The following is a 26,683-nucleotide window of genomic DNA, read 5'->3' on the forward strand; positions in this document are numbered from 1 at the left end:
CTAGTGAAGTATTTTTAGGAATCCCTGATTCTGGAGGTTGACCTAGCTAAAGACAGCAAATACACTCTTCCATCCATTCTGAAGTGTCAGTTCTGTTGCTGACCTCCAAGTGATCTCAACAAAGCTAAGAAATCATAAAATATGTCTCAGGCACATGGGGAGATGCTGTCACAGTGAGCTTTCAACCTCATTTCAGCCAAGTCACAGGAATCTCTTCCAAGGTTTGTCCTGTAACAGAGGTGGGGATCACAGGGCTTTGTTTGAGCCTCCGTTACACTGGGCTCTTGTTAAGGAATAAGGCCGAGGAGCTGCTGCAGGCACAGCTTGCCAGGTGCTAGTTGAGCAGTGTGGAGCTCAGGATGCTGCCAGCAGGGATCTGTCAAAGGAAACTTTCCCTTGTCAGACCTACAGTGAGTTAATGACTCGCTGGAACGTTTCAGCCCCAGTCACTTGATGGCATTACCCCTTGTTCCTCTCCACATGCACACACACGGTGCTGTACAAAGCACTGGCACGTCCCCAAAGTGCATCTCAGTGTAGCTGCACTAAAGAATGTTACATATGTTTTGCCTGACATGGCCAAGAAAAGGTATTTGGTTGTTTGTATTGTACCTGTACACAAAACAGTAATTATCAGGGATGAGAAACAAAATTAATCCAAGATGGGCTATTAATTTCCACTCCTGCAATGCCCTGTTGTGTTATCTTTCACTGCTGCTTTAGATGCGTGGTGATGTTAACTACAACCCACATCTTATTTACCATCATCTTCAAAGTCAGGAATAGTTGTTTGCACTATGTGTATAGCTTTTTTTTATTTTGGATTGTGCACTGTATCTTTGGATAGTGTCAGCTGTTAGCTTTATAGTTCAGGGAAAAAGAAATACAGGTGATCTAATTGCAGCTTTAAAGTAAAGGTTATAAAGATACAAGATCTCACTTCAGAGCTATTCTTGTGAAGATCAATTCATTCAGGTGGGTGTTAAAAACTTCCCATAGACTCTCCACGAAAGAACATTTGCTGTTTCAACCCGACTGAGATTTGCAACCTGACATTAAAAATGTTGGAATAGGAGAAATGCACAGTGGTGTATCCACTCTTGAAAAAGAGGCACTTCCAGAAAATTCTGCTGGAAAAGAATAGGGGAATATAAAAGAAACACACTCGATTTTGCTTGAGTTGCCCGATGTGACAAGTGGGATAGGTGTAAAACTGAGGAGTATTAAAATTGAGCTATGCCATTTGATGGCAGTTTCTGCTTTGCGAGTGTTTAGCACTTCTGCAAGGTCTGCAGTGCTAGGGAGCATGTTCAATTATTTTATTAATTGATTCAGTGTTGATTCAAAGTGGGAAGGGTGCATTCCCTTAATTCTTATTTAAAACTTCTTTTGTAAATGTTAGTGTTAAAAGCCATAAACACTCTTAAATCTTGTAGCTTAGGACACTTTGGGCTGGTAACCTGCAGCTGCTTAATCCACCCTTTTCACACCAGTAAGTCACACATCCACTTCAGATCATAGCTTCCCAACCTACATTTGTGAGGATCTCATCAGCGTCTTCTAGGCATGAAAATAACCTTGGATTTTTCTTACCAGCCTCTTCTGCTACTCCTCAAGTTACTTTCAGCCTTGGCATTCCAATGGCCAATGTCCCTGCCTTGTGGATATAACTTATGATCACAGGTTGGAGCACCTCTCAAGGTGAAGGGAGATGGGCTTGTTCAGCTTGGAGAAGAGAAGGCTCCAGGGAGACCTCATTGTGGCCTCCCAGTACTCAAAGAGAGTTTGTTAGCAGGAGGGGGACCGATTTTTTACATAGTGTGATAGTGATGGGACAAGGGGGACTGGCTTAATGCTCAGAGGGGAAATTGAGATTAGATATTGGGATGAAATTCTTTACTCAGAGAGCAGTGAGGCACTGGCACAGGCTGCCCTGGGAGCTGCGGGAGCCCCATCCATGGAGGCATTCAAGGCTGTATGGGGCCCTGGGGGGCAGGGGTGGGAGCTGGATGATTCTGAAGATCCCTTTCAACCTAAATCGTTCTACAGTTCTATGAACTTGTGCTCAGTTTTGCATCTCACTGCTATGTGCTCAGCCAATTTTCAGATTGACTTACTTTAGATATTAGGAAAAACAACTTCTCAGAAAGAGTGGTGATGATTTGGCACAGGCTGCCCAGAGAGGTGGTGGAGTCACTGTCCCTGGGGTGTTAAAGAAACACGTAGATGCAGCAGTGAGGATTATGGTAGGGATGAGTTGGAGTTGGACTTGGGGATCTTAGAGATCTTTTCCATCCTTAACGATTCGATGACTCTATGCATATATGTCAGCCTTTGACAATAGCAGAGAACATTTTGTTTGAATCGTTCGCATTTGGCAGCTGCCCAGCTCTCCTGTTTATCTGATCCGTCCTCAGCATTGTGTTTGTCTCTTCAATCATCTGGGAGTCATCTGCATGTTTATACATCCGTGCTTTTATCTGTACTTATATAACACCGGTGTTAAGGCTGAATAACTTCAAGCCCGCTAACAACTCTTAAATTTCATCAGAAATGTCACCGGTTGGTGGTTTTTCCGCAGTGCTGATGGTTTTAAGGTCTGTCAGTGAGCTTTTCATCCCTTTTGGAGATAACTGAGGAATATTTGTCAGTGACAGTGGCAGCCCTAGCTGAGCTTGCTCTTCTGTCTAGTTATTCACGTAATGTATGGTAATTAAAAACACTGAAAGGAAGTCCATTACTGAAATGTTTCTTTCTTTCCATACTGCTTCTGTATTGCTTTTTACTGTTCTAAGTGTTTGTTTCTTGAATCTGAAAATCATACCAAATTTAGGCAAAGTCATACCAAGTTGCATCAGAAGCTTTACAAAATTGTTATTGTGTCAAAATATGAGTAACTGTTTGCTTCCTAGTATCTATTTTTCAGAAGAGCAGTATAAATGACCTGAATTAACATACATTCACTTTTGTCATCCTTCATCAGTTGAATTCCATGTTATGTTTTCCATTATTTTGTCTGTAATAGATGTCAGGCTACTCAATGCAAGTGACTTGCATCCTCTTCTTTTCCGTTCTTAAATATTTGTATAGCATTAACCCTGTTCTAATCTCTTGGTTGCTGGTTCAGTATTAATCAGTGAGTCAGATTCCTCCTCTGCTAGCTCATCTCATTTACTGGATGCAAGTTAAATGAGCCTACAGATTTAAAAATGTTTGTCCTTGAATAGATGTAGTTTAATATCATTCTTGGTTATTAATGGACTGGAAAAAAAGTTATTTCCTGTGAAATAATTGCATTATCCTAGTTGTTTTCAAAAACCAGAACAAAAATACTTACTGAACATCTTAGCCTTTACTAAAACATTATTAACAATTTCCCCATCTCCATCAAGTAAATAGCTGTATCATTGCTCAGCTTACTGGATTTCAATACCCTTTAAAAATGTTCTATTGTTCTTTCTTTTTTTAATTCTATGTGTTTTTTGTCTTCAAGTTCTCAGCTTCCTTTATCAACTTCCTGCATGATCTGAGATATATATAGATCACCCTCTGGTTTCCTATTGTTTTGTTTTTTATATATTACTTTTTCTTTCTGCTCATTGTTTTATTTTGACACTGAATGAAGAGGTCCTTTTGTCTGAGTCTGATTCTCTTTCATCACTGTGGGATCTCAGGGAGGACGAGTTCCATTTGGAAGCAGACCACCAATATGACTGAATCTCTGACTGCTCCAAAGCAGAGTGAGGCTGTGCTTCCAGAGGGCCCTATCTGATCTCGAGGTTTGTCATGAAACCAGACAGCAGTAACACAACATCACAGTTAGCACTTGAGATGTTTGATCCATTCCGAAATTTAAGAATGTTTAATGCAAAGAGGTATGAGTTTAATTTCCATCTCTTTTTTGTAAATGGAAAGATGTGGCCTCTCAGCTTTTATAAGCTTTTATCGGTTGCTTTTAGTGAGTTTTTATAGTTGCTATAAGCCCCCAGAAAAGAAAATAACAGCATGCTGAACCAAAAGTGCTGACCTTGCCTTTATGGCAGTGGCACAGATGTGCTGCTATAATCTCCATTTCATGGCTTAGATTGACCTTTGCACACAGACACTGAAAAGAGATCAATTTTACAGGTCTAAATATCTACGTGAGTTCTTCTGAAGTCTGTGTTTTTACTTCATACTAATTAGTGTGAAATAACATAATTTAATTGCAGTTAAGTGGAGGGAGAAAGAAAGAAATGATTCCAGCAATGTGCTTTTTCAGTGTCTTTAAATACCATACATTTGTGTGGGAATGCAGTCATAAGAGTAAGTGACAATGTCAGTGACAGTGAAAAACATTCCGTAGTTATAGCTTAGGGTTTATCTCCCATTCCTTTTCTAGCATAAATTAGAAGGCATCTTCAAAGCCTCATTTGCAGCCAGGTCATACATTTCTATTGGATATATGCAGTGATGCATTCTCTAAGGTTTGTTTTCGCCTGTAGTTGAAGGTGAGATATGTGTTAGGTACACATCTTTACACCATTAAGTGAAGTGGTGCTGTTAAGTACACAGTGTAGGTAACGTGTTAGATGACCTGTGAAAAATAGAAATGTCCAACCCACTCTTTCCCTCTGTGACAAGATTTCAACACCACTGCTTATGCTGAGGCTTTAAAGCTCCGAAAGGACCATTTATGCAGTTTACTTTGAGATATCAGAATCTGATGCTCAATAAATAGGTAGGTAGAGGTTGCTGAATCTCTGTGTTTAAATGAAAATCTAATAAACTCTCTCACCATCCCCGTCCTTTCCTGCCTACCTCTTTATTTGATTTTATCATACCTTCAGTTCCAAGTGTGTCCTTATTGCAGGCAGAGGCTTGTGCCTGGGAAGATGATGAGAACAGCATATGTTAACTGTTTTCAAATACGATAGCATGAAGCGCAGCAGCAGCATCACACCTTGCTTGCTTGGTACAACTGTAAGCATCACTTCATTATGTAAAGAGACTCTTTAGAAAGCAAAGCAGAACCAGGCAGTTAGTATGATGATGGTTATGCTTACACTAAGTATTTAAAAAGAAGCTCTAATTTGGCAATCAGTGGAGCAGAATCACTTTTAATAATGGTAGAAATTACAATGAAATCAAGCATCAAATGGTCTTTCTTGGGCTGTTGGTGAAAGAAACCCTCACAGTCAAAATACAGTGATACTCCAAATGGTATTAATCCCAGTGGTCATTAACAGTTTCTTCATATTTGTGTACCTTTTTCAGCCCTGCTGAGGCATGGGCTACTCCAGGTTGTGAAAGAAATGTTTCTGGGCATCCAGCTGGTCCAGCTTGGACACCTTTTGTACTCAAACCATCTGTAGAGAATGATCTCTGGTAGAATCTCTACCATGATTTTGGCCCTGGTTGGACAACCGTTGAGTTCCTGTGCATAGGAATCCCAGCTAGCAAGGATCAAATCTGTGCTATGGACTGTTGAGTTTCAGTGCTCAGGAACATGTCTTTGTACTGTTTAATTTGCTAGTGTTGATGTAGTCTATGGGGAAGAGAGATCAAATCAGAATGCTGTGCCTCTAACCCATGATGAGACAAAATTAGTATGGCCTGAGTGATTATAGGTGAATGTTTCCTAAACATGGAAGATAGTTCTGAATCTCTTTTGCAAAATCTTGCCTTTTGGATCTGCTGCTATTTTATAACCCTATTGCGGGTACCAGGGAATGGTGACATCTTTTTCTACTAGATACAACAAACAATAGTGTGTGCTTTATCATATCTCTCATCCATATGAAGCTGGCTGCCTTAAAACACAAAAATCTGAGTTCAGACATGCTCAGTAGGGACCTATTTAGAGTACTATAGCAAAACTGTCTGCGCTGAGTGTGTTCCTTCCCTTTCCAACCCCCTCCTGTTGCTACCAACCAGGCTGCACATATGGCATCCCTAGAAAGCAATTGAACGTGCAACAATGCTGGAATTGCCAGGGTTGAGTGGCAATCTCTTTTCAATTGTTCTGCTCAGCATTGGACCAGTGGAAAAAAATAGCCTGTGATGGGGGAATTAAAGGCTATTACAGAGTACATATGCATACAGGGGCTGATCTAAAATCTTAATTCTGTTCCTTGCTCACTTTTGAGTGCTCGATTTGGCGAACTTTGAGTTTCCTTAGCAAATGCTTTTTCGAGGTGTAATTAAATATAAAGATGGCTGTGGGCCTTTAAAGAGCACGCTGTGGGTTGCACTTGTGAGCACTTGCCTTAATCTATGTGCTAGAATCAGTTCTAAGTCCAAGGAAACAAATCATCAGGTTGTGTTGTTACTGAGAGAGCATTAGGATCTGAGCCATTCACAGGGATTTATGGTACCAGAAAGTACTGTGCTGGGTTTAACCCATGGTGCCTGGACAGACAAAAATTCCTAGTGTCATTAATTAGTGTAATTAGTGTCATTCACTGTGTCATCCTGTGGCATTGTCAGACTGTACATTTGTATCCATTTACTGAGCTCATGTACAGGCAAATAAAAGAAAAATAAAGGAAAAAAAAAATTTACCCTCTCTTTATGAACTGATGGGGCAATATACCTGATTTTCAAATTCATGTAAAGAAAATATGAAAATAAAATAATCTTGGTCTGCTTTAAATTGACCCATATACTTGTCATATCCGGAGCAGTTAAGCAGTGAGATGCTCCTGCACACTTGTGCAGATGAATCTGTTGGGAATCTCTCCCCAGAGTCACCAAGTTGATGGGATTCTGCTTTAGGGCTCAGTTTTGATGGTGCTCGTGAGCATTCTGCCCTGATCTGCCAAATGCATAATTTTATGCTTAATTTAAAGCATCTCCATCATGCTCTTGAAGTCACTAGATTCACTCAAGCTAAGTACAGCTTATGTTAAACCTGTGCTTTGGGTGTCGAGGGATTCTGAGATTGTCATTTTTGTTCATTTCTATTACAGCAACTAGCACAACCCAGGTGAGGCTCTAGTGCTATTTCAGCCTCCACAGTGATGAGGAATACACCTGCAGTTTTCAGCTGATTTTAGGATTAAACCATAAGCAGCACTCTCCAATTCATCCTTATGATAAAATGGTGTGGTTTCAGAAGGGTGGGCAAGTAGACAAACCATCACTCCTCATTTGGACTGGATGACTTTAGAGGTCTTTCTGAACCCTAATGATTCTCTGATCAAATTCTACATGAGTACATTGATCTTAGCATGTAAACCGAGATCACAGAATCATAAAATCATAGAATCACAGAAGTGTTGGTTTGGAGGGGACCTTAAAGCCCACCCAGTTCCATCCCCTGCCATGGGCTGGTTGCCCCCACCAGCTCAGGCTGCCCAGGGCTCCATTCATCCTGGCCTTGGGCACCTCCAGAGATGGGGAACGCACAGCTCTCTGAGCAGCAGTGCCAGGGCTTCACCACCCTTAGATCCAGATACTATATCTAAACTCTGATCCTATCTCTGTTATGCTGAGGTGGAGAAAACAGGGAGCTTTTGTGACTTTGGGACAACATACTATCTTTTAGACTTTAAGCAACCTTTTCTATCAGTGTGGGAAAGCAGGTTTTCTCACGGTATCTGGTAGATGTAATAAGAAAAAAGAAGCATGCAAAAGGTTGCTGATTTACCTATGTAAATTATACCCTTTTTAATTAGTGTCTCACGGCTCATAGGTGTGTAATGAAATGTTGTTTGTAAAATTATACTGTCCACAACAGACTAGCCCAGAATTTTAGTAATTGCAGAGCAAGGTAGCAGGCCCTCTGGTAGGGCTGCCTGTCCTCATTTCTCTAATTGAAGTGAGTACCCCAATGGGAAAACTATTATTTTCTAATATTATATGCACAAATTAAAACTCCATTTAGAGGTACAGTGGGACCATCTTATAATTGACTTTGATAGTGAAGAAATATCTCGGTCATATTTATAGTAATATGGTCTCTGCCAGAAAGGGTATCTAGAAGGGAAAATATTATTTTACAGAGAAAGGGCTGAGCATGTGTAACACCAAATTTACTAGAGCTGTGGGGGCTGAAATAAGCTGCTTTAGTTCTGTAAGCTGCCTAGCAGCAGCAAAATGTTGCTGAGATCCATCTTTCAACTTCCTATTCTACTTTCACAATGGTGAAGGAAATTGCAGATTGTATTTAAGCAGACAGCTCCTTGGTTAAGCCACAACACCTTTATGTCAATTTTTTTTTTTTTCCCATAGGTTGACGCTTTAAAAAATCATCCCAAAAATACCCACAAAAGTATGCTAAGCATTTAAAATGACAGTTTTCTTCCCTGTAGAAAACGAGAAACGTCCAGAAATCTCCCATAGCACTGGAAAGGCCAGTGATCATCTATTAGCGGTTTGAATGGACAGGCAATCGCTTGAAAGTCTTTGATCCCCAGGGGTAATTAGGGAGACATTGAATAGGAAGTGCTGACTCTTTGCATTGAACAAACATTGAGTTTAACTGCTTCGTTTTATAACACGTCTTTCCAGTCAATTCCTTGAAGGTTTCAAAGAAATGTGATGCTTCAGCTGGAAGCTTTTTTTCCTTCCCTATTAAGAGCAGTTGAGAGCTAAATTAAAATATAAAGTGTTCTCCTAAAAAGGATCTAATACTATTTGGTAGACCATCTGCTTCTGTCTTGGAAATCTTTGATACGGCTCTGCAGTGAGGAGGGGTCAGAGAATCACTGGTGTGTGTCAACTCAAAGCAAGTGCATGCATTTGCAGCCAGGGTTGAAGACAATTAACGCAATGCTTTGTTTTCCTGAGAAGCACTTCCCACTCTGGTGGCAACATTTTAAGAGGTAGGAAGCTCTGGATCATTTGAATTCCTTCTTTGCACTCTGTCTGGTGGAAGGAGGAAACCCAAGTTAGCTCTGAAAAAACTGCTTCTGGTGCTTGCACTGCTTGAGATCTCTTTGAGTGCAGAGGAATGGCCAAGCAGTACTGGGATGATTAGTGGAAGTATCCCATAGTGTGTGTCTACAAGGAGATGGCTGTAAGAGCACCTGCCTCTTAATGTAAAACGTTCAGGATTCAAAAAGAAAAAAAAAACACAAAGTTAGAATTATCTCTTTTAGTGTCTAAATCCTTCATCCTTACTCTCCACCCTGGGACAGGCAGATAAGGACACTCTATTGCTCAGCATGAAGAATTTGCAGACTTGCCTAGCAGTGCCTTTACCCCCAGCCTACGAAGAAGGCATATAAACCCTTTTTTCCCCTTGAAGCTGGATCACTGAGCAATCAGAAAGGGGACCAGCTGGGGAGCTTACAATAAAGGGCATTACCCTAAATGTCCCTCTTTGTGTCTTTTTGTTTTATTTTTCTAAATGATTGTCCTCTGACAAATAAACCTACAGGCCAGGAAGGGAAGCTGTGGGACCTCCCAGCAGCAAGCTGAGATTTTTCACTTAAACAACATGTATTCAATCTGTCCTTTGGGCTCTGTTTCTTTTAGGCTTATTAATTTTGCATTTCTGGCTGCCCAGCAGTTCAGCTGGATTCTCTGCTCTCATACGGCTGCAGACCTGTCCTGGTGTGCAAGTTCACATCCATTTGGGCAGAGCGTGATTTCTGAAGTCGGGTTTTCCATTCCCCAAGTAAGTGCTTTAAACCGTGGAAGGAAGGCTTTTACCCATAGGAAACAATTTCAGATGTCTTCAGTTCTTACAGGGAGCAGCTGGGGGAGCTGGGATGGTTCAGTCTGGAGAAGAGGAGGCTCAGGGGAGACCTTATTGCTGTCTACAGCTGCCTGAAAGGAGGTTGTGGCGAGGTGGGGGTTGGCCTCTGCTCACAGGTAACAGCATTAGGAAAAGAAGAACTGACCTTAAGTTTCACCTTAAGGTGCACCAGAAGACCCTTAAGTTGTGGGTCTTTAGGGTCCAGGATTTACTCCTGCAAACCATGAGAGTTCTTTCTCCTCTGTTTGTTTTACTGTCTCCGTTCTCCTTAATCGTGTGCGCTTCTTCCGTGATTTATTGAAGATTGACAAACCCGTGATTATTTCATGCTGAAAGGCTCCTTTTCATAACACTGAATGTCACAAAAACATGATTAATTCTGCAACAGCCAATTCTCCCACTTCTACAGAAATCATATAATTTCAGTGTAGAGAGACACAGTTATCCAGATAATTACAGTCAAGTTTATTCCAGAGACAGGAGTGAAAGCAATACATTTACTTGAGTCAAAATTAGCCCTGAGTAATTCAGTGGTGGAATTCAGGTTGTTTTTTTTTGGTTTTTTTTTTTCCAATTAGGATAAAAAGCAAAACTCAGGTCTCATTGTAAAAAGTGTGTTATTATAAGGCTGATTGTCAAGCCTAAAGGTTAAAGAGGATCATGTAACCGCCACACATCTTATGCTTGATTCCACAGAAAGACAGGAGAGTAAAGAAACAAACCACTTAAAAAGTCTTCTCAGCCACTGACTGAGCTCCGGCTGCTTTTGCTGTTCCTTTCCCATCTTTCCTTTGCTCTCTCCTAACCTTTTCTTGGTTTCTCTCCTTCTGTATTTTTCTCTCCTCCTTCCTCTTTCTTTCCCATTTTTATTCTCATTCACTAAGTGCCTCTCAGCTCATCTTTCTTACACTGCCTTTTCCCATTTTATGTGCTCCCTTGGCTTCTTTATGCAAAATCACTTCCATCCTTGGAGAAATAGAGCTTCAAAATATGGAGCACTCTCAGTGCTAAGAGAGTTGATAAACTTTACAAATGGCAAGCCTGAAAGTCTTTCCGTCTTGCCTGGATGCTCTGTGGGCTCACTGTCCATCCAGGCTGTGCACCATGCTTGTGCTGCTGCTGATTCACTGCTTGGTTTGTTCTCCATTCTGAGAAACCTATTTTTTCCATTGATTAGCTTCTCTAGGAGCTTCACCCAGGTGAGGAATCAGCCAGCATCAGCACCTTCAGCAGAGAGCTCTGAGGGGGCAGCAAGGAAGGCAGCAGCAGAGCTGTGAGAATGCATATAACAACACTATAGAAGCAGCTGGTAGCTTCAGCCACAGCCTTAATTTCAAACATCGTAATTGATTGGTTCGGTTATTTATTACACTTAGCTTGCTGCTTTGAGCAAAGCAACAAGCTAATAAAGGGCCAGCAGTGTGTTTTTCAATTTTTTGCTGACTGGTGTGGTTTCTGGGGGTCTCATATGCTTCAGTAAGCATGTCTTGTCTTTTCTTCCCCCTGTGATCTATCACAATCATCCACCTCTCTCTGCTTACTCCTTCGCTCCATCAGCCTGTCCCAAGAGATGTCCATTTTGTTGACCATGTGAATTATTATCTTTGTCCTTTTTCATCCTAAATGCTATTCCAGTTTCTTTGTTTTCCACTCCGCTGAGTAAGATGTTTTGACCTCAGCGTTCTGCTGTGTCATAAGCAAGTGGCAGTAACAGTGAGATATCCAAAAGCCTGGGTTTCTTGAAGGCAAGTTTTGAAAGGATGTTCCTCTTTATTTGGCTTAACATCATCAGCTTATGGTCTCCATAAAGAGCTGTGGAATAGAAATAATGCAATACAGAAAGAAAAAATGTTTTAAAACTTGAAGAATCATGATCCTGAATACTTGGTGAAACCAATACGAACTTTGATTTATTTGGGTGGTTAAATAGCTCCGCTGATGCTAAAGCTGTTTGTAAATCTGCTTTGCTCAAGTGAATCTGAGTGCAGCAAATAAATTGCTGCAATGCACTGAAATGCTGAACTCGGCAGGGTAGTCACACCCTGAAAGCACTGTGGGGTTTGCATTCCTTCTTCCTCCTCCTCCCCCCCCCCCACTCCCAAGAAGGCAGCCAGAGATGCCTCAGGACGGAGGATAAGGTTGTTTATTCTGCCACAGAACGTGCTGTTACCTGATCAGCAAATTTCAGGGCCCTTTTTGCTAGCGCTTCAGTATTGTTTAAAATGTGCAAGTCAAAGATGTGATGTCAAAACACGAGCATAATGGGCCAGATGTCCCAGATGACTTTACCACAAGTTGTTGGTGCTGAAACGGCCCAGGGAGCACACATGTGGAGTTTCTCCTAAGTATTGTTTCCATTTTAAGGGAAGGCAGACAAAAGAGTTTTATTAACCATGGGAAATGCAACCTAGGTTTCTGCAAAGAGCATGTCGCGAGGCTTCCCAGGCAGTGAAAGCTACATGGTATTTTACAAAAGGGTACACTTTAATGATTGTTAATTGCAGTGTGATCTTTTTATACATGGGGAGCCTTCGATATCTGTTTATCAGCTGAGCATCATGTTGGGGAGAAGGACGTGGGGGCTTTTAGGAAGGCATTTGCTCTTTGGGAGCCACATCTTCTATCTAACTGAGCAAAGGGAAAAAAAGCCAAAGAGAAAATGTCAGCAGTGGGTTCAATTGACCTGGAGACTGAGAATATCAGGAATCTGAAACTATTTTTACAGCTTTACTTTGCTTTTAGAAACATTAACACTTCAAAGTTGTGTTTCTCCTCCATGGTTCCAGGGTTTTTCCCTGATTACAATCTTTTTGTGTTGTTTTTTTTTTTTCCCACACAAAAGAACTTTGCATCAATTTAACACAGAACAAGTTTGATTTGTGCTCTCCTAGAACCTTTAAACAACTGTGTGTATCAACAGTTTTACACGTCCCACTGAGTTTTAGACCCAAATTATTCACTGCTGGTACTGCTAGACATTTTAGCATGAGTATGGCTCTCTGAGGGAACAAGGAGAAGACTGAATTTTCCATTGGTTTGAAAACAGATATTGCTGGTATTTGAAAGAAAGCAATGATAAGCACTTAGCCAGCTGGTTTCCTAGTAGCATACATAGTGTGTTTCCAAAGCAGATCACACTTCTGTTTTGGTTTCAGGAAGGCTTTTGTTGTTATTACTTACCTGCAGTAGAAATTGCAAGATGTCTGTCCAATGGGTGTGAATATTTATAGGTTTCTATATTGTACTTGGCAGCATTGAATTAGAAATCCTCAACAGGGCAGTACATGCAGTCTCGGGATCAATGTTCACAAGAAGCTTTTTGCTTCAGACAAAATCTATTAACCAAAGACAAAAGTAGTCCTATTAACATGGTTTTATTTATGTGTAGTAACACACACAGCATCTATGTTTTGTATAACTTTGTCATATTTGCTAGGCTGGGACATTGTAAGATGCTTTGCAAACATTTAGAAATGAGTGATGACAAGGAACCATGATTCACGTGCTGAAGAAGATGGATAATTAGGGAAGAGTCATTGCATTTCCAAACTACCAGCTCTGTCCTTTGTCTGAAGCAAAATTTTGTCCTTATTTTGTCCTTTCCTCTTAGGTGTATTTAAATGCTTTTTGCATGTCTGGAAGAAATGCTCATAGATTTCCCACTGCACCCCAAACAATGCTGACTTCTCTGGCTTCATTTTCTTGCAGGAGAAGAGGGCACTTACCCTGTGATAACTGAAGGATAGAGCAATTCAAATGGTCTACTGAAAAACTGGTTGCTTAATTTATGCTTGAGCTAGTGATGTTTTGTGTAAGCTCATGCAAGTCTTTGTGGGATGCAGATATTTGTTAGATGGAGTTGGAATTAAGCACATAAGGCAAGCAGAGGCATCTGGACTGCTGGCTGTCTAGTATTGCCTGAGTCTGGAGGAGTGAACAAGCCAGGTTTAATTCTGCTTTGACTGCAAATACTGGCCACTCTGCATCAAGTTGGATTACCAGTTGAGTTGGTAGCATTCCTTCTTGGTATGTGTACTTATACAAGAATGTTTGAGTTGTGACCAGATCTCTGGGAGACTTTCCTTGCTGCCTGGGAGTTTTAAGAGAGTATTTTCTTTCTTAATGATCAAGACTTTGTTAACAATCAGTCCCTGTTTATATGGTAAAATGAGAGTTTTGCTCTCATTGTTTTTGTGATGCTGTATTAATGCAAAGACAAGTTTACTTGTGTTAGTAAATGATAGATGACCTAATTGAAACTGAAGTGGAAAAAGTCACCTATTTTGCTAAATTGCCTAAACATGTTGTTTTTGGAGAGCTTCTCAGATTACCTTTCAATTATCTTGAAAAGACTGTTGCTGATACACAGTTTTAAATAAACTAACCACTTGTCCCTGACAGCATTTGCCAAGCTCAGATGTATCTTTATGTATAAAATGAGAACGATATGCAATGAAAATACTCTATTTTTTTTTATGTTTTTTGACTCTTTTTGTTTATGTTAAATGTCTATGATGTTAGTGCCATTGAACAGTTTCATGGAGAAATTATAGTGTAAAATATCAAGGCATTCCCTTAAAAAAGAAATGTCATTCCAAGTGTAGAGAGTATCAGATCATTTAGCTGTAGAGAGCCTGAAGCTAAACTGGATACTGATTGAATATGAAATGTTTATGCTGGGAAAGGAAGAACTGATATGGGAAGCCACGTTGTTTTGCTTTATATTTTCAAGGGACAAGTATAAGTTGTGTAAGCATACGATTTTCCATACTCCTCATACATGTGTTTGTTTTTTAAGTATTTTGTCTTGTTCTTTTACTTCACTTGTCTTTATGTAAAACCTTGAAATAGATTTGTGTGTGCACTGGATGACTTTGCATGGCCCAGAAACCTACAGAGAGCAATGTCTTGGTATCACACAAATCTGAACGGCGCTTCTTGTTTTCAAACCTTGAGAATGTATCTTTGATCTGAATAGGAGCAGCTGAAGGGCTAAGGAGTGCTCAATCACAGTCTCTTGCATTCCTAGTACTGCGCATTATGGAATGTGTGCAAGATTGGTCTAAAATTGCTTGTTTTCAGTTGGTCTTTTTCAGGAAAAACTGTGAGAGATATCTGTAAGAAAGTGTTGAATTGATGGCTTCAAAAAAAGCAATGAACCTATATAATATGCCTCAACTACAGCAAAGCAAACTAATGAGTCATTTCCTAGGATTTACTGTTATGATGACAAGTAATACTCCTTGTATCTTTGTGTTTACTGCATCATCATCAAGCCTTGGGAGTTTTCTATAACATGGCACCTGATCATTCCCTCACGTAGGCCAAAGGCTGGGAGTGGTTCTACTGGAATGGTAGAGTTGCTCTGAAAATGGCTTAGGTGGGAGGAAGGATCCATGAAATTGGTGTGGCAGAATCCGTAGGAGCTGTCTAACCCCCTGAATCCCATTTTTGTCCTAAAACAATGACCACTAAGAAGGTGGTGGAGTGAAGGTTTAGAAAGTGCCCCTGTAGTTCTGCAACTCTCACAGACAGAAAAAGATGACTTTTCTCATTGCTCACCACAGCCATGCACCTGTTTGGCCTAAACTGGCACCTGCAGCCGATGGAAGGGCAGATGTATGAAATCACGGAAGACACAGCCAGCAGTTGGCCAGTGCCAACGGACGTCTCCTTATATCCTTCGGGGGGCACAGGGTTAGAGTTACCTGACAGGAAAGGCAAAGGAACCAGTGAAGGTATGGTTGGTGTGTGTCCATGTTGTCAGTCCTCTGTCTGCTTCTGAACTCCAGCCATCCAATCTCATGTTCCATTACCTTCAATATTGCCATTATCAGGTGCTTTTTCCAGTCTTTCACGTCTAGAGCTAGTAGTCGTCAATCCTGTTTCCGTATGTTTCTAAGTTTCATGCCTTTCTGATACTCACTCATGTGATAGAAGTGTGTACAATCCTCATCACGCTTTCAAGGTGTTCTCAAGGTGGAACTATCTGTACTTATCTCGCTGAGTACAGAAGTCCATTGTGAAAACTCTTGTCTCAAATGGCTATTCCCAAGGGGAAAAAAGACTTGAAAATTAGATTCCTTGGACATTTAATGAATAAAAATACTTGGTTTTGCCTTCTCATTGACACTATGTATCAAATGTTTTGAGAACCAAAGAGTATAAGTGGAATCAGGTAGACTGCACATTTAGTGTTGATATTCCATGGTTGAACATCTCTTTACGAAGATGTCCAGGTAAAAGATCTCCTCAAAGCATCATAATGGTGTCAGCTTGCAATTTTAACTGAAACTAGAAGAAACTAATAGTTTATCAGTTCAGCAGTGCATTATCCAGTAGCTTTAGATCTTACTATGCTCTGTGTAGGGGGAACACTGCTGAAAGTACCCATAAGGTCTGCAAAGGACACATTTTTTATCTCTCCCAAGACTTAATGGGAGAAATGAGGAGTCCAGAGTTTCAGAAAGCTGCTTTGTGATTCAGATTTCCAGAAAGCTGTTTTGTGTGTCAAACTTCTTCATACACATCCAACAGATTCCAGCAAAATTGCAGTCATTGGCTATTTTTGGTATTTAGTTGGAGGGTGAAGGTTTGTGGGTAAGAGAAAGAAGTATGCTGCTGTTCCGGCAATTCACTGAATTCAAAAGTTTCCAGAGTTCCCTGGAATTTGGCAGAGAGCCTGTGTTTGTCTATTTAATTCAAATTAATTATAGGGTGTTAGGTTTTTTTTATTGTTCTGTAAGAGCTATCTGCCTTTATCAGTCCAAATAAAGGCCATGATTATGTGTGTTCCTTAGAAGCGTATTTACTAACAACTGATGGCTGACAACAATGTTCTACAAGGAAAAATCAACTCAGCAAGATATTCTCAGCAAACCTTACCAGACAGTACAGCAATCTGCAGATATCATATGTTGCATTCAAAAATACTTCATGGCAGATCCTTTTTCTCCTTCTAACTTGCCATGTGTTTCATTTTTGAAACGTGTAGCTTTGATCTGTTTATTTCCTTTTAAAAGCCAAAATGAAAATAAACGGAAGTATGAAAAACTACTGGCCTAATCAAAGTCTTCCACTTGATTTCTTTTTCAGCCATGCTTAGTGACGTCAGCAAGTTTTTGAGTGTTGCCAAATACTCCTGCTAAAAGAGAAATCTGGAAAATCTATGAATGTCATTGGAAGACTCCTTGAGTCAGTGCTTCGTATAGATGTTTAGGAAGCCATCGGCTTAGAGGAGGGAGTCCTCTCCTAACTGAATAAACACATCAGGACAAGATCTTTTTTGCAGGACTAATCACATCCAGCCTTAAAGCAGCTGTTTATCCATCAAGTTACTACGCAACTAATTCTGGACTAGCAGTGCAGCATGGCTGCAATTCTAATTCAGAATGTGTGTGATTGAAATGTATTTACAAAATGGATTAAAATGTATTTGAAAGTTCTCTTGATCACACTGAAATAGCTTGGAACAGTCAGTCTTACAGCTGATCTGAATGAATCATTACCAATGTCTTGCCAATTCTCATCCATGGCTGTGCTCCAGCACAGCATTTATGGGCGTTTAAGTCCATCCCTGTTTAGCAAAGCACTTAATCACATGCTTACATTTAAGCGCGTAATTAACTGTGATTGAAGTCAGAGGAGTATAAAGTGTGTTCTTAAGTGTTTTGATGAGTCAGGGTACCTCGCTATCAAAAATACCAGCAGATTCAGCAGGGGCCGAAATGAAATGGCTCATTTTGATAACCAAATAAATTAGGAGTAGTTGCTACGGCAACTAAAAAGTTCAAGGTAATGCATGGAAAGAGCAAAGTAATTGACAGCCCAATTAAGAATTCAGACCTGAAGTTAATTTTAAGCAGTCAAATACTCTGATTAAAACTTAATTTCTGATTAGAAGCTGAAATTGCTTTCTTATTGTACTTTCTTTATGAAGAATCCAATCCATAGGGCCTGATTCCACTGTAGGCTGAGGCTGGCAAGACAAGGGTTGACTTGAGCCTTGTGAAGAGAGCTGTGGGGAAATCTGAACCCATGGAGCAAGACATGGCAGCTTAGTGCCCATCACACTTCAGACATACTGCTGTCCTCAAACAGGAGACATAGGCTTTGTAATTGTGTGTGCAAACAATTATTTCTGTGAATTCATCTTTCAGTCACAGAAGCAGTTTTCTTGCTTGTACAGAAACTGTTGCTTTCTGTACAGGCAGAATACACACTGTGCTAATTCTCTCCAGGCTCTCTCTAGCACATCAACATCTAATGCATTAAATTCTCACCTTCACTCTGATGTGCCATCTTTATTAATGAACAATCAGAGCACACATCAAATACTGTAGATTTTCACCTAAATTTCTATGAATCTATAAAGCATGTCAGTGGTAATCAGAAAAAATATCTACCATTTTGAAAACCAACATGTGATGTCTTCAGCTGCTTTTTAATAGAACTGAAATGAGAAACTTTGCACGAAGACATGGGAATCATTTGCTTGAATCCTAACTGGAGTAGAAGTAATTTTTAGTATAGCAAATAAATAATTGCAATCCAGTTCATAAAGTAATCCCCTTCAGAATCAAGCTGGTTGATGTTCATTGTGCAGTTGTACATTACCAGCACAAATGAGTCTGTGAGAATGGCCATCTACCTAAGCTGCTTCTGATTGTCTCTGTTAATATGCACTTTGATTAGAAAAGGATAGAAAGCCAACAGATTCCCACCTTGTTTTTATTTGAATGTGATGAACAACGATAAATGAGAATTTAATAAAATAACCAGTAGCCTTTTTCTATGAAAGAATGTACACCCTTTGCTTTGTAGAGTATGCTGTTGTGCAGAAAACTATATCCATGAGATAGCACAGAAATGAAAAATGCCATCAGTTCCCACTCCAACAACGTACTTAGGCAGTTGCTAACTTTAGTGCAATAACCAAGGATTAGTCTTATTTGGACCAAAAGTTCTGATAAAAATTTTAGAAGGAAGAAACAAAATATCTCCTTTCTACAAAGAGATGTTTTCAGATGCTTCTTTTGTTAACTGTCAATATGCAGATAATTTGGATATGGATTTTAGAGACAGCTAGCAGGTTGCCTCTGTCTCTCCCATTGAGCTTATAGTGGGATGGTATACAGAGAAGTTTGATGTTTAAAGGAACCATTTATGATTTGAAACCATAAAATGAGGGGTTGTTCTATCTTTTCAACTTGGCAATAAGTTCTAAGACTATTTCATTTGAATTTATGATGGATAGAAGAAGATATTTTTATTTCATATTTTTTGTTTCCCCCAAATTCTCTCAATGATTTTTCTACAAAATAATATACAATCCTGAAAAGTGTTGTTCTCGTTTTGTTGGAATTGCTTGATCTGTGAAACACAGAGTAGCGAGCTGTAATGGCACCACAATGAGATAACCAGTTGATTTGGATGTATAAAATTAATGATTAGTCCTTGACAGTGCTCTCCTTACCGAAGCCAAAATCTTTCTTTAAGTGCCCTTATATAGAGGTTTTTTGCTAAGCAGTTGCCTTCATCTTTTCTCTGTGAAGCTGTATGGCCACTGGATATACAAAAGAGTCAACAGACAGTGCTCTGGGATTTTATTTTGCACATTGCCCCCATTCCCTGGGCTTTCTTTGAGTTGAAGTATTTTCAAAGCAGCCACCAAATTTGAGAACTGTGAGTGCATAGATGTCTAATCTGGAGGTTCTCAGCTGTTTTCCAGGGATGCCGAGCTCCAGGCTGTCTCCCTCACATTACAACACATGCTAATTGCCATCCCAGGCTCTCTAACTTGGTGGGTGCTTTGAGAAGCAGCTGCCTCCATTTGCTCAGCTGCTAAAGGAAGTTGGATAATCATAACACACTTTGCAGACTGAAATCTAACTAAAACCTCTCCGGTTTCAGAGTCGATATTACTCAAGTGCAGGGCATGATTTCCTTCATCTCTTTTCTCAGTCCTTTTTTTTTGGACTGTTTAACAAATTTAAAATATTGTTACCACTGTCAAACGTGAATTTAATAAAGAAATATTTTTATTTCCCCATTTAGACATCATTCATGTTGCTCTTCTCCACATTGCCATTCTATTCTGTGACATGTGCCTACTTCACTATTTCTTCACTTCTCTCTGCTAATGTAATGATGACTTCTCCATCAGTGAGCTTACATTCATTTATGTTATAATGTAAAATGATTTATTTTTACGTAATGTAATTAGAACAAGCTCTGATGTTAATATTTGAACCACAGGCCATTTTTCTCCAGTTTACTCTTCCCATTTTCATGTTTTCAAACAAAACAGTTACCGAAGCCAAGAATAACCCTGCCAGTTCTCCTCTCATAATGAAAAGGATTGGCAACAAACAGTACTCCGAAGACCTCGGGACACTAATAGTCTGTTTCTCAAGATCAATGTCAGAGATAGCTGTGTGATTGGATTACTTCTAGGATCTAAGGCTAATCCAAGATTTTTGTTCCTGTATTTTGGCAGGAAAGCCCAGTAGTTTCTTTCCAGACGACAGTTTTATAGACTCTGGAGAAATTGATGTTGGCAGACGAGCCACACAGAAGATCCCTCCTGGTATCTTTTGGAGATCTCAGGTGTTCATCGACCACCCAGTGCATCTGAAATTCAATGTGTCTTTAGGAAAGGCTGCTCTGGTTGGCATCTATGGCAGAAAAGGCCTTCCACCATCACATACACAGGTAATGGGACCTCATTTCAATCAAGTAACACTTGTCTTAGAATTTATGTTTTTATGGTGTTTTTATTTCAGCTGTTTCTCTCAAGGATTTGCTGCATGCTTGCATGATACTAAAATCTGGTCAAATATCCAGAGAAAGATAATCAAGTGACACTTGCAAGGTATTTACGTACATTAGCCTTATGTGCCAGAGCAGTTGACACCAGTTTGGGGAAAAAGCTGAGGGTATCAGCTACTTGGTCCTAGCAGCATGAGCCACTACCCTCTCCATCCATGGGAAAGAACCATCTTTTGTTCCCATATTCTATGCCATGTGCCCCTCTTTCAGCCTCTCTCGTCTCATGATTAGAGCTGCAAGACCCCAATCTCTCACTTTCATGGGAGTAAGATCTCCTTTCCTTGTCCATGATGAAATGCCTTGTGCCAGCTCTTCACATTACATGTGCTGGCTGTCAGATTATACTGAGGTTGGCCAGAGCACGGTAACTGGTGTATGACCAAACAGAATCGAGTTTTTGCAGGGGCATGGGCATATTTAAGCAGGAATCAAGATACAGATTACTATTCTGGAGGATTTTTAACACACTGGGACAGAAAATGTGTCAAGAAATCACTTTCTGGAAAATGCTCTGAAGAACCATCCCCTTAAATAAAGATTTTGTCAATTAGTTTATCTGGTTTCCATCTCAGTTTTTAAGCTGCTCTTAACCAGATTGATTAATGCATTAGGACATGACTCTATTAGGCAGTGCAAAACATCATATTCCTACTTGCATCAACAGGTTATCAAAATATTACCAGCTTTATAGTAATTTTGTAACTTATCCTTGCCATCCATTCTAAACTGAAAGTCCAGCAACCAGCACCATTATTAAAGATTTATAGAAGTACCCTTTATTTTCTTTTTGAGCAAACAAAGATTTTTACTGCAACTATTCTGGGTAATACGGTATTTTCTACTTATTAACACACCTGCAACTTATTTATGTCAAAAAGGTGTCATAAATCCATGCTTCCTCTGCCTGCCTTTCTGCAGAATTAAAATATTTCAATAGGATCAGCAGGTCATAAATTCAGTGACACAACAGTGCCGTTATTGCCCATTTTTTATCAGTCTCTCTTTAGGGAGAGGTTCAGACATTTAGAAGTTAAATATTCAATATTATTTAAATTAAAAAGTCATGGTCACAACAATAGCAGTTGTAGAGTGGAAATCTGCATTAGCTCTGATTTTCCTTGTTTATAATGATTATTAATATCTACTGTCGAACAGGATTTGCTACATGAATGGTTTCAATTGTTTAAGTAGCAATTGTGAAATGTAACACCTAAATCTCAACTAAAGAGTACTGAACTTAAAGCAAAACTGCCTAAATTTAGCAGGACTCTCCACCCAACCATATTTCAAGTGAGTGAGAAGCCCACACCAACTTCACCATCTCTGCATTTTGTTCTTTAGTCTCATTTTGGTTGGGATCTTGGGAATGATTTGTCAGTGTTGGGACCTTTCCCATTTGAAACAGTGCAGCTGTGTATCAGTTGAATCCTCAGCTGAAAATGAGACATAGAATGTGGGATGTAGCACGTGTTGTTCATACTACATGCTGGGGGAAACAGTGCATTTCTACAAAGATCTTGTAAGTGCTGCTTTTGAATAGGCACAAATCAAGTGCTGCCAAGTATACAAATACTACTACTAATAATAATTGTCATCTGGACCAAAACATCATCAAAAATTACCAAATAGACTTTTTTTATTCCAACAATAAGAGTCATGGTACAGTATTAGAAACAGGTCCCCAGACCCTGAAGAAATAACTTAAGGAAACTGCAGATATTAAAACAATATTGATATATCAGTAGTTAATATTTAATTTGGTTTTGAAATGGTCCTTTTTCCTAAATTTATTATTTTAAAAAATGTGCTGTGATTAAAATGTTGTTCTCCTTCTGTACATTTTTATATGAAGTTTAAATCTTAGCATTTAATCTCACCATAACTTATTTGCCTTAGGAGTTATTAAACAGCTAACTTGTTTTCTGTATTGAAACTGTAGACTGGTCTTTCATAGTTAATACGTATTACACAAATCTCATCTTTTCTTTTGCGTAATCCAGAGTATCTGCTGCACCCCATAAAACTAACCAGTCAGTTTTAGATTTCCAAATTTTATCAGGAATTTCATAAACAGGACTTCAGCAATATGTGTGCTTAAAGCACTGATAATCTCCTCTTTGGAAGAATGTAATAAAGGGTTGGCAATAGCAAAATTTGAACTGGCAATCAGCTTTTCTTCCAAACTAGATAAGCAGATATTTCTTCAGTTTAAATAATCCATCTTCCATCTTCTTAACGTGCACCTCTACATAACCCATTCTTTTTTAGGGTCTTTGAGTTGGTGCCTTTGCACATATTCCTGTATTTGGCAAAATATTTAAAGTCTTTTTTTTTTTTTGTGTTAAAACACGAAACTTTTCCAGATTTTTAGGCTGCATATAAGGAAAAAGTGTTTTACAGTAAGAATGGTGAGGCACTGGCACAGATTGCACAGAGAGATGGTGGTGTCCCGTCCCTGACGACACCCAAGGTCAGGCTGGATGGGCTCTGAGCACTGATGAAGCTGTGGGTGTCCCTGTTCAGTGCAGGGGAGCTGGACCAGATGGCCTTTAAAGGTCCCTTCCAACTCAAATGATTGTGTTTGTATGATTCTCTTTGGCAAACTGTCTGTCTGTGACCATCCATCTTCTCCTGGTGGTTGCCAGCAACCACAGACACAAGTAGGAAAAAAAACGCAAGCTCCAGATTTTTGTAGTGTTAAAAATAGAGCTTGTAGAAGGCAAAAATTTAGGCATTTTTTCTAATTCTTCTCAACAAATGGTAATAAAAGTTAAACAATTTTCTTGTGGTCTATTAAATTTAATTTTCCCAAATCAAATCAGTTTTTAAACTCTTTTCAACCCAGGCCAGATTTTAAATAGTAAATTTTAGGTATTGGCCATCATAGTTTGTGGAATACATTTTTTATTCATACAATTTGAATTGATTAAAATGGCATTTCTTGCTTTCAATAACTCCAGTTGTGTATTAAAAATTTCTGAATTTATTAAAACATAATAAAGCATAATCCACTTGTGATTTGTGATATTTACAGCCAGTAATGTAGTAACTTTGCAAAGTCATCAACATCCAAAGCACCATCTTAAGAATATGTATAGAATTAAGTTTACTTTTGGCTGGGAGTCCCAGGTAAGCATAACCCAGGTTGGGCTATAACAATAGCAACTTACTGCAGCTGGATGCCTGCAAGTTGTTTTCATCTCAAGCAAGAAATAAATGCCTTAGGGCCCAATATACTGGATGTTACTTGGATTTCAACTTCAAGATGAGGCAAACTGCAGTCTAGAAGAGTCTCGAATTTCTTTAACTGCTGAACTAGTTCTAGAAAACGAATTCAAACTACCATGGAGATACCAACACCTTGAGATGAACTTTACCTGTTATATCTGCAGTCACCTGTTCCTTTAGTGTGTTTTTAGAAATCTGATCCATCTGCCTAACAGCTCTTGTTTCTGACAAAGCTAACTTCATGGACAGCCAAAAGGAATGCCTTCACTTCTTTCTCAAAAGATACTGCAGCATCAAATCTGAATGATCCACGTGCTGAAATAAAGAAAACATAAATTAAAGTGAGGTCTTGTTTATTTCAAGGAAATAAGTAATTAAAATGTAGTAATGAGAAATACCCTCATGACAAATTCTGTCTTTTGATCTTCAAGATAGGTCATATATAGCTTTTGCCACAAGAAAGTGATGGAAATAACTTAGTGATAACTGCAGAAGAGAGAAAACCTCAACAAGTCCTTATCTTGGTGGACTTTGAAGACCATATCAGACAACCTAATAATACACCACATGTTTAAAGTCAACAGGGATAAGGAGCCTAAATGTTGTTGATGGGTTCAGCCAAAGCATGCAGACATTTAGTACAGCAATATTTACTGGTCCAAAAACAGGTGGTGTTTTTGTTTTCCTTGCACCTGCCAAAAACTACAAGTTTATCTGATTGAGCAATTGAAAGAGGTGAAGGCAAGGGGAGCTGAGGAACAGAAAAGGCTGTGCCCTGACTGCTGAGTTCTGCTCACAAAATGCTCTATTCACCTACCACAAAAGAAGACTCAGATTAGATAATGCTCACTTAATAACTGTGATGTCTGCTAGGATTGTACCCGACTTGTCCCATTAATATATCATCAGACAAAATACAATTATTGCAGAAAGTCAGTGCAGTGTTACTTAAATGGGGAACAAAAGGTAGTTATAATCCTAATAGCGAAATGGAAGTGATTGTTCACCTGAAGTTACCTTGGGGAAAAAAAAAAAGTTCTTTTGAGGAAAATTTCTGAAAGCTATCCAGTAAATGGGACTCTTTTTACATTACTTCTTCTGCTTTTCATCTTTTATGATCTTTTAACCACCTCGGATATTGATTTAAGGAAAAAAGCATTGCTCACTAAGAAAAATAGTTCTGAAAAATATATGCCACAATTTACTTACAAAATCTTTCTTTGACTTACATTCATATTTCTCTTGATAACCAAAAGCTCTGGCAAACTATCCATTTAGGCTAGGTAATTTATTTCTGTCTTATTAACCAAGGTACAAAGAAAATCATAGAATCATAGGATGTTTACAGTTGGAAGGGACCTTGAAGATCATCTAGTTCCAGCCCCCTGCTAGATGCAGGGACATCTCCCTCTAGACCACACTGCTCACAGCCCCATCCAACCTGGCCTCGAATGCCTCTACAGTGGGGCATCCACAACCTCTCTGGGCAACCTGTGCCAGTGTCTCACCACCCTCACAATAAAGAATGTCTTCCTCATATCTAGTCTAAATCTACCCTCTTCCAGTTTAAAGCCATTTCCCCTCATCCTACATTTTCCTCATCCCACATGCCCTAATAACAAATAAACTTCTGAGGAGTTTCTCATCATACGTATTGTGCAGTTTGGCCACGTCCCCTAGACCTCAGATTTAGAATCGTAGAAAAGAATCATAGAATCATTAAGGTTGGAAAAGACCTCTAAGATCATCAAGTCCAGCCCCACCCATCCCACCATGCCCACTGACCACATCCCTCAGTGCCACATCTGCATGATTCTCGAACACCTCCAGGGATGGTGACTTCACCACCTCCCTGGGCATCCTGTGCCAGCGCATTACTGTTCTTTCCCTCCCTATGTCTCTACAGAAGGAGCATGTCACAGAATGGCCAGGGCTGGAAGGGACCTCAAGGATAATGAATCTCCAACTCCCAGTCATGAATCTCCAACCCCCTCCATGTCACTAGGGTCACTGTGCCCCAAATTACATTCTAAATAAAGATTATTTCTTGTTGTGTCTAATTACTGGAAATTGCATTCATATCCTCACTCGTTATGTATTACATACTAGGGACATGGTTTAGTGGGCAAATACTGGTAGATGGGCAGTTTTACTGCGTGATCTTGGATGCCTTTTCCAGCCTAAGTGATTCTATGATTCTGTGATTCTATGCTTCTGTTTCCAAAAGACTTGCTTGCAGGTAATCTAGGAACATTAGTAGCTTGAATAGACACTAACAGAGAAAAAACTGCTTATGATATATCTGAATATGTACATTTCTAATATGTAATGCAAAATATATCTGTCAATTTCCTGAAACAGCTTGAGGAAGCCTGCAGTGCACACAGACATCTCTCTTTCTTGTATTTCAGTTTGACTTTGTTGAGCTCCTCGATGGAAGACGCCTTTTGAGCCAGGAGGCGAGAGGCTTGGAAGGGCCTCAACGGCAACACAGAGCCTTTGTGCCCTTGTCCAGCCACGAGACAGGCTTTATCCAGTACTTGGATTCAGGCATATGGCATTTGGCCTTCTACAATGATGGCAAGGAGTCGGAGGTGGTTTCTTTCCTTACCACTGCCATTGGTAAGCGTTTCCTGTTTTATTCCCAAACCGTCTGCCTTCAGGCCAGGTGTTAATGCACATACTCAAATTGCATGGTAGCTTTGTGTGGTTCTGGACCGAATGTAGAGGATGTATTTAGCAACTGGCTGAGTGCTGTTAGGCCCTAAATAGCATGTAAGTATTTTGTATGCCTTTTTAATAACTATATCCGGAACGAGATTCCACCCGGTGCCAGAGTTGGATTACAAGCTTGAAATTCCCTGCTTCACTTTTCCTTTGATCTTATTTTTTTTATTTAGCTTTTTTTTTATTTTATTTTTTTATTTTTTTAATTTACTC

General features: G+C 39.6%; 1 protein-coding gene across 1 annotated transcript in view; it reads left to right on the forward strand.

Moving 5' to 3' along the window:
- The window catches only part of LOC104909415 (teneurin-4-like), a 78,061-nt gene that overhangs the window by 26,532 nt on the left and 24,846 nt on the right, over nt 1–26,683 (forward strand). The window contains exons 6-8 of the mRNA XM_019612331.2: nt 15,253–15,423; nt 20,184–20,398; nt 26,155–26,365. Coding sequence (XP_019467876.2) covers nt 15,253–15,423; nt 20,184–20,398; nt 26,155–26,365 — 597 coding nt within the window. The remainder of the gene's footprint in view (nt 1–15,252; nt 15,424–20,183; nt 20,399–26,154; nt 26,366–26,683) is intronic.

This window comes from Meleagris gallopavo, chromosome 1 (genome assembly GCF_000146605.3).
Source record: "Meleagris gallopavo isolate NT-WF06-2002-E0010 breed Aviagen turkey brand Nicholas breeding stock chromosome 1, Turkey_5.1, whole genome shotgun sequence".
Lineage (NCBI taxonomy): Eukaryota > Metazoa > Chordata > Aves > Galliformes > Phasianidae > Meleagris > Meleagris gallopavo.